The 8,732-nt window shown below is 31.3% G+C and overlaps 1 protein-coding gene across 2 annotated transcripts; it reads left to right on the forward strand.

Annotated features, from left to right (window-relative positions):
* Positions 1-337: 337 nt before the first annotated feature.
* On the forward strand, positions 338-5,618 carry LOC129310470 (pentatricopeptide repeat-containing protein At1g26460, mitochondrial). Of its 2 annotated transcripts, XR_008593120.1 has the most exons (8): positions 338-1,062; positions 1,825-2,047; positions 2,158-2,637; positions 2,934-3,140; positions 3,502-3,639; positions 3,721-3,910; positions 4,269-4,563; positions 5,338-5,618. XR_008593120.1 is itself a non-coding variant. In XM_054952319.1 (7 exons), exons 1-6 carry the CDS (start codon positions 446-448, stop codon positions 3,904-3,906), a joined length of 1,851 nt encoding a protein of 616 aa, XP_054808294.1. In that variant the 5' UTR covers positions 338-445; the 3' UTR covers positions 3,907-3,910; positions 4,269-4,591. The 2 variants fall into 2 exon arrangements, 1 of the variants encoding a protein (XP_054808294.1); XM_054952319.1 differs by lacking the exon at positions 5,338-5,618 and having other exon boundaries at positions 4,269-4,591.
* The last annotated feature ends 3,114 nt before the right edge of the window (positions 5,619-8,732 follow it).

An 8,732-nucleotide genomic window follows, 5' to 3' on the forward strand; every position in this document is an offset into this window, starting at 1 on the left:
TTGCTAGAAAATTACGGCCCAACATGACATGTAATTATTTTCTTGCAACTTCAGTCATTCAAATTTATATAAAATTTTATTTTATAAAATATTTTTTAAATCTTTTAATACTAACACGATTAGTTTTATTAATAAGAAATTTTTACATTAAATTTTTATATAGTAATAAAATATTTTAAATATTAATATATAAATTTAATTTTTTAAATCATAATGATTGAAAAAAAAAATAATAATTTAAAATTAATAGCGTTTGAGTCATAAGAAATGTATACTTTAGCCAATTATCCAATTATTCTCCGAAGAAATTTTCCATATTTAATGTGTGTCAATGAAATTCCAATATCACCCCCGTGCCTTCCCGATCCAGAGACAATGAACGACTAGATTCCGAGGTGAACTGAACTGAAGCAGAAAACCCTAAGCCACCATCGAAGCTCAATCAATGGCGTTGCAAATGGCAATCATTGCTCGCACGCGGTCTCTGATCAAAACGCTTCACTCTAACTACGCTAACACATCCGTGAAGACGATTGCCACCTTCCCATTCCTCTCTCAGGAGCCTCAACTCGCAGAGTCACCGGCGCCACCCGCTCCAGCCCCGCTCCCTCCGAACCCGGCCTCCGGTAGTCCTCTCTACAATGAGAATTGGCGCAGCCCAATTCCACTTTCTGCAACCCAGTCAGTGATTCCGCTGGGTTTTCTTAACCTAGTACCCGGTCATCGCATCCAAGCAATGGCTCAGACATTTGATGTTAAGAGCTTGATGGATCAGTTTGGTGATTGGATGGCCTCTCAGGAATGGGCTGCTATCAAAGAGTTGTTCGAGTCTTGGGTTAAGTCATTGGACAAGAGTGGGAAGCCGAATAAGCCTGATGTGAATTTGTATAATCATTATCTGAGAGCGAACTTGATGATTGGTGCTTCTGCTGGGGAGCTACTTGACTTGCTAGCTGGAATGGAGAATTTTGATATCACACCTAACACTGCTTCGTTCAATTTGGTGCTTAAAGCAATGTACCACTCCAGGGAGACTGAAGCTGCTAAGAAGTTGCTGGAACGGTTAGCTGATAAATCTTGTTGAATTTCGCAAATGACGACGGGTGCATGTAAATTTGTCAAGCATTATCTAACAATGGGGATGCTTGTATAGATAAGAAATGATTGAAAATGTGGTTTTCTATGACTGTTACAACTAGTCTTGCTCAAACTCAATTTCTACAAGTAGGATTAGTAGTATCGGATTGGAGTTTCAAAACCAACAATGTCTGTAAATTAATATAGAACCTTTATGACCAGTGGACAGCATCACATTAGATGAGAAACGACTGCTTTATCCAATAACCAGTAGTTGTGCAGATACTCTCTAGCAGCACTGAACATTCAGTTCTAATTGAAGTTGGCAAGAAAAAAGTTGTGCATACGTTGTGACAGCAAATATATATATATATATATCTAGACGTGAAAAGGCATATTTAAGCAGTGATTTGTTTCTAGCATATGTTGACATGCATACAAACGTACTCAATGAATGTGACTCCGTGGAGAAGAGCGCTTACATATCATTGATAAGCAGATTTAGCTTATGAACTGTTGTTTCTTTGTGACATTTCCATTTTGTGCATCAGTTGTAGTATTTTACCTACAATACTCAGGATCTTCCAAAACTCATGCACTGTGTTTGATGATGGTGCAAATAAAAACTTGCTCCATACATTTTATTTTTTTCTCCTCATCATGGATGCAACTATTATTTCTATGTGCGTATACTGAGCAAATGTGTTAGATTTTTTGTAACGTGTCAAAATTTTCTGTTATTATCAGGATGCTGCTGACTGGAAATGAATCTCGCCCTGATAATGAATCATATGACTTGGTCATTGGAATGCTGTTTTTGACTGGCCAAATTGATGCTGCACTGAAATATATAGATTTGGCTTTGAAATCAAGTTATATGTTGTCAATGAATGTGTTTACTAATTGTGTAAATATTTGTATCAGTAAGGGTAGGCTAGATACCTTGGCAGCGATAATTGAAAAGTGCAAGGTAAGTAATCAATTTTTTTATACTCAAGATAATTTGTTTTGTTCTATTGGATGTACTACTCATAAGTTGATGTGTTTTCTGTGTAATGCTTTTCTTGTTGCTTTTTCCAGACAATGGATCAGAACAAAGCTCTTTGCCCTCCATGGAATGTGTGCTATTTAATAGCTGAAACTGCAATGCAGCATGACAATAGCAAGCTAGCTTTCTTTGCCCTGGAGTTTATGGCTATGTGGATTGCAAGGGGTGAGCAGGCACGACCTGCTGCATTGCTTTCTGTAGATGAAGGTTTAGTTGTGTCAGCTCTAGCCACTGCTGGTAGGACCTATAGTTCTAATCTGCTAGATGCAGCATGGACTATTTTACGTCGCTCATTGCGTCAAAGAAAGGCTCCGAATCCTGAATCTTATCTCGGGAAGATAAATGCCCTTGCATCAATGGGGAACTTACAAAGGGCTTTTTGTACGTTGCATGACTTTGAGATAGCCTATGGAGATTGCAGTCAAGAAGCTGAAGAAATGTTCTCCCCCTTTACTTCTTTACATCCATTGGTTGTGGCATGCTCCAAGAAGGGATTTGAGACTTTGGATTCAGTATGTCTTTCTTTTGGGTGAAGATTTTTAATCAATAATACTAAACTTTACAATTTATTTCTACTTCAACCTCATTGTGATGTTTTATGTTATTTATTGGGTTTTGCTTTTTCTTTTTGTTGGGAGCTTAATGTGTAGAAAAATTTTTGTTAGTTTATTGCAATTACACTTATTTTGAAACTCTTAGTCTGCATGCATCTTTGATTAAGTTGGCTACTACATGTGATCTACTTATTTCATTAGAATGGTATATTAAAGTGCAGTGTCATCTAATCACATTAATTCATATAATTCAGGTTTATTTTCAACTGGAAAGTTTGAGCCGAGCAGAGACTCCTTATAAATCTGTTGCTGCTCTAAACTGCATCATTTTAGGTTGTGCAAACATATGGGACCTTGATCGCGCATACCAAACTTTTGAAGCAATCGGATCCTCTTTTGGATTGACACCTGATATTCATTCATATAATGCACTGATGCAAGCATTTGGAAAGCTCAAAAAGGTGGTGACTCATTTACCCCATCCTTTCTTCCATCCCCAAAATAAAAATGCCATAAAATATTTTTACCTGGGTCTTGCATGCAGGATATTTTTTATATACTTTTTAATTACCCCTCAAATTGGCCCCTACTAGTGGAAGGGTGAGGGGTAGGGAAGGGAAAAAGAAAACGATAGAACTTTATTAGCAGTTATACTGATTCACTGCATTATAATTTGAATTGATGTATGAAGGGATAAACATATTTTGCTTTTTGGTGTCCACTTTTTCCTATTTTCTATATTTATGTGCCATGTGGTTCGGGACCACAGGCTGCGAACACCTGTGACTTGTGAAGACCTATTAATTTGTTTTCTCATAGCAGACACATGAAGCAACTAAGGTGTTTGAGCATGTTGTGAGCTTGGGTGTAAAGCCAAATGCAATGTCATATTCTCTTCTTGTGGATGCCCATCTCATGAACCGAAATGCCAAAGATGCTCTAGCTGTAATTGATGATATGGTTAGTGCAATTTATTTTTAGTTTTGTAATAATGTGGTGATTTTTTAGGCGATTAATAACCTATATTAAACTTGCTGGTAGGTGGCTGCTGGATTTGAACCTACAAAAGAGATGTTAAAAAAGGTTCGAAGGCGATGCATGCGAGAAATGGACTATGAGAGTGATGACAGAGTTCAGTCCCTTGCCAACTCTCTGAACATTCGAATGGGTTCAGAAGCCCGTCGAGACATCCTATTCAATATTGATTACAGCATGGATTATGCTTAAAATTGTAAGTTTTGGAACATTTTACTGGCGTGCACAAATTTTGAATTGTTACCTTCGTCCCTCGCATGCCTTGATGCCACTTACTTTCAGACGGGTAGTAATGCATTCATTTTGGTTCACATTTCCTAGTCATTCTGCTTCACACACACACATGGGGTGGAATGTATGAGCATTAATGTTCTATAAGGTCCCTGCATGGTTTTTACCATGGCCTTGTATTAAAAGAAAGTTCTACAAGGCTTCATCTTTCTTTTGTTTTTTGGTAAAACAAAAGGTTTCATCTCATGCTTTTCCTTGAAATCATGCTGCGTGATCCTCGATCTACTCTTTGTATCAATCTAGAGGTGTTTTCCTTGTTGCAGATCTTGTTATTTATCTCCAAGAAGTAATCTAAGAAAATCGGCAAATCTTATACCCCATCCTTTTGGAGAGAATCCCTGTATGTACATTACCGGATGGTGTTAGATCGTTAGCCGAGGCAGGATGAGGAAAGAATGGCTTATTTATTGCAGCTTTTCATTTTTGTATTATTGAATTGGAAGAGGACGTTAACGATAGGGTTGTCCTAGGAGAAAGAAAGAAGTGCATTTTGTAGCAGTTATTTGAATGTTGACTAATAATTGTAGGTCAAATCCAAATACACGAGATAATGTTAAGGTAAACACTACTGTTATTCTTTTCTCAATGGCTCCAAAATTTTGATTTTAGCGCACTCTTGATTCTTCACAGTTCTTCATGGTACTTAACGTCTTTGGAGGAATTACTAATCAACTAGCCTCTTTTCCATGCTCTTAATGGAACCCGATATAAGCCCACCAGTATTCTTTATTAGTCAAATGGCTTCATGCTCTTAATATAAATATATAAAATAGATATATATATATATATATATATTATATGTATATGTATAGATATTTGGATTCAATATATTTAATATAAAATCTATTGCAAGTTACGAATATATGTTTGATTTTGGAATTGTGTGGTGTCTCCTTTCTTCCCTCACTGGTTATATTGATTTCATGAATTTTTAGGGTTTCATTGCATTTTTTTTTTTAATTTGGTCAGGAGTTGTACATTTGGTTAGCTTGTGATAACTGAAGCCCTGTTGTATAGCCATTAGATACTTAACTGATAGATTGTACATGTACTATCTCACTGAATAGCATACAAGAGTTTTCCTCTGAACTTGAGTTTTATTTGAATCTTTGAAGGAGGATTTGAGCTTAGAGCATCATCTATTTAATTATTCATATTTCATCGTATTCTTATTTAGTACTGAGTGTACTGCCTGTACATAATAGTTTTCTTTCTTTTTTTTTTAATCTAGAGCAAATATTTTTAAAAAGAAAAAAAATTACATATAAAGCCTGGTAAGCTCGCGGAAGTGATTTGACATCATGTTTCAATGTCGCACTTTTGGTCCTGCAGACTGCTTGAGCAACTTGTTGAAGCAAAAGACGGTAAATATTCAATGATGCTATATGTTGATTGAATGGTCCAGTGAGAATCCAAATGAGCATCATCACGCTAAAGCAGGCTAAAGAAAAGTACTGTGGATTTATTCTTGTAGAGCAGTTCCAGCAAACCACATGAAGTTCATCCTTATCATTGTAAATAGTGCTTGCACAATGAGTTTCATCTATCTTCAATTTGAACGGAAAGAAAAGTTGAGAAAAAAAATAAAAAAGTAAATATTATCGCTCTTTAAATTATGAAATCCCTACGTTCTAATGGAAAGTAAAAATATTCAGCAAATTCAGTCATGAATTTTCACAATAAAAATGTTTATTAATATATTTTTCCCCAATCACATCTATATTTTGGACCTGCAGGCACGTCTTTTTTTTTTTTTTGGAAGAAAAATAAGGTTATGCGGTTAAACTATAAAATTAGCATTAGGGGAAATGACAATTAGGAACCTAGAAGAACGTTAATGATAATTACATATATTAAATTATTGAAATTTTAATAAAAGACCATGATTCCTATTTGTAATTAAAAAAATGTGAATACTTAATTGATAAATCTACTAATTATATTTGAGACTATTTGCAATATCAATTAAGAATTTATGAAAGTTAATTGAGAATCTCAATTTTTTGCAATTAAGATATAGATAAATCATTTAAAAAATTAACTAAATATACTTGGGGTTATTTATAACATTAGTTGAAAATTTACAAAAATAAATTGTACATTACAAGCCAATTATTTATGATTTTTTACTTTCAATATTTAGATAAATCACTTGAAAAATTTACTAAATATATTTAAAATTATTTGTAACATTAGTTGAGAATTTATGAAAGTTAGTTGTGAATTGTAAGTCAATCACTTATAATTCTTTTGCTATCATTTGAAAAATTAACAAAAGATGGTTGAAAATTTTTATAACATTAATTAATTAAAAATTTACTAAAGTGTGTTATAAATTTTAAACCAATCAATAAAAGATAATTTATTACAAATAAGGATCATGATTTGTTATTAAAATTTTAATAAATTAAGGTCTGTAATTATTAATAATCTCCTTACAAAATTTCTACTTGTCATTTTTTCTCAACATTATGCTCTTTATGCATGTTAGCCTGTGAACGATTTATACAATCTAATTCGAAAAAATCTACATGAATCATGATATCCACGTCCAAATTAATTATGTGCGTTGTAAACTAACCAGTTAGCATGAATCGTTTTGTCTAAAGGCATGCATGCTAGTGAGTAATAAATAATAATCTAAATTCTGCAGCACGACTCTTCTAATTTCTTTGATCATGAACAATAAAGGGGGGTTTCTTCGTTGTTAATAGCTAACCAAAGAAAGACGTTTCATACTTTCACTGTAACGAAAAAAAGAAAGAAAGAAAGAGGTTTCACTGGCACACGTCTAATCAAAATCAACATCTCATCACTTCTCTGGGAAGATCTATTGACTTATTATTAGTCATAGAGACTATTGGAAATTTTGAAGTTTCTTGTTCATCGCATACTTTACCTTTCCATTTTAAGCAACAAATCATAGTTTTATTGTTTACCTTTAGTTTCTATTTTCCTAGAAGTTTCAAAATATGTCTCTATCGGATCTGCTACAATACATATATATATATATACACACACACACACACACACATGGACGACTTAGTGGTTGTTTTGTTTTTAATTTATCAAAATTTATTTAATAAAAATTAATTAAGTAAAAGTTAGTTATTGTAACAAAATTTATATTTAAATATATTTTTTTAAAATTTATTTTAATAAATTAAAATTTATTTGAATTATATATAGTGAAATATGTTTTTAAATATATAATTATAAAAAAATATTAATTTATGATGATTTGTAATTTTTGTTATATAAATATAATATATTAAAAATATTTTAAAAATGTGATAAAATTTTTGAATGACATAAAATTTGATATGTTAAATAATAATAATAAGTATCAAGTTTTATATGTTAAAAAAATTATATAATAAATAGTTCAACATACATTAATATTAAAAATTAACATGATTAGTTGTTCAATTTATAATATATAATTTAATCTCTAATTGAATCGCCACACTTGAAATATTAATAGTAAAATGAAAATAATTGTATAAAAATAGCCCCACAAGTAAAAAAATATAGAGAAATTTTTTGTGATAAAAATATAAAGAAAGATTAAATGTAGAAGAATCATTTAAAATTTTAGAGTAACATGATCAAATCAAAAATTAAAAGGATCACATTTTAAAAGCACCTTGCAAAAGCTTCAAATGTTTCTCTTCACTTTTAATTGCTGTTTAGATGTATTTTTTTATAAAATATTTTATTTAAATAACTTTTAATATTCTAAAAGTAAAATCTTGTTTTTTGTATGTAAAAAGTAAGATTTTCCGATGGACGCTTGATATTCTCTTTCACTAGATTAAGTTTTCACATTTTTTTGGACCATATGAAACATAGTATTTTTATCTTTTCAAGTACCTAACCATGCCAAGCTTAGTCAAATTCAGGGATCATGTCACAGCAATAATTTACAGTGACGAACTCAAAAAATCAAATTGGTGAGGGCAAAACTATAACTGCTGTTCTTCTGCAAATATATATATATATATATATATATATATAACTATTGTTTTTTTTTTCCGAAAACCATATATATATATATATTTATAATTAAAAAATTATTAAAATTAAATAGTTTCATGAGACTACAAAATTAAAGAACATATCATTGTTATACCATAATTTGTTATGAAACTTTATTTTATTATACACTCAATCTGTTAAAAAATATAAAATATTTTTTTAAAAAGTTAAATATTAAAAAATATAAAATATTTTTAATCTTTTAAGGAATAACTGTTATCTTTTTTTTTCAAAATACTCTTATTGAATAAGTCACTTTATATTTTTTTTAATGTAAAACACCCTATTAAATAAGAATAACATGAAAAGATAAGGTTAATTTAAAAATAAATAATTATTTTATTAAATAGTAAAATTTTATCAAAAATATCCAATATTTTTTAATGGAGGAAGTTACTTTTACAATATTTATTTTCATAACAAATATTTAAAAATATACCTTAAATATATACATGTTTGAGTGAACCAAAAAATATATTTGACATTTTAAAACGTTAAATAGGGACAAATAAAATTTTTGTGAGAAGAGGAGGGGCAAAATTTAGTTTTTGTGAGAAGAGGGGTGGCAAGAATAATTTTTGGAGGACTTATGTGTGAAGTTTTCTCTTTCTTAGTGGGGGCAAGTGCCACTCTATGCTCAACGTAGGTCTGTCACTGGCAGCAAATATATACCCAAAATAAAGTTTGAA

This window comes from Prosopis cineraria, unplaced genomic scaffold (genome assembly GCF_029017545.1).
Source record: "Prosopis cineraria cultivar Desert tree isolate PC_DT_omini unplaced genomic scaffold, ASM2901754v1 PC5, whole genome shotgun sequence".
Taxonomy (NCBI): domain Eukaryota; kingdom Viridiplantae; phylum Streptophyta; class Magnoliopsida; order Fabales; family Fabaceae; genus Prosopis; species Prosopis cineraria.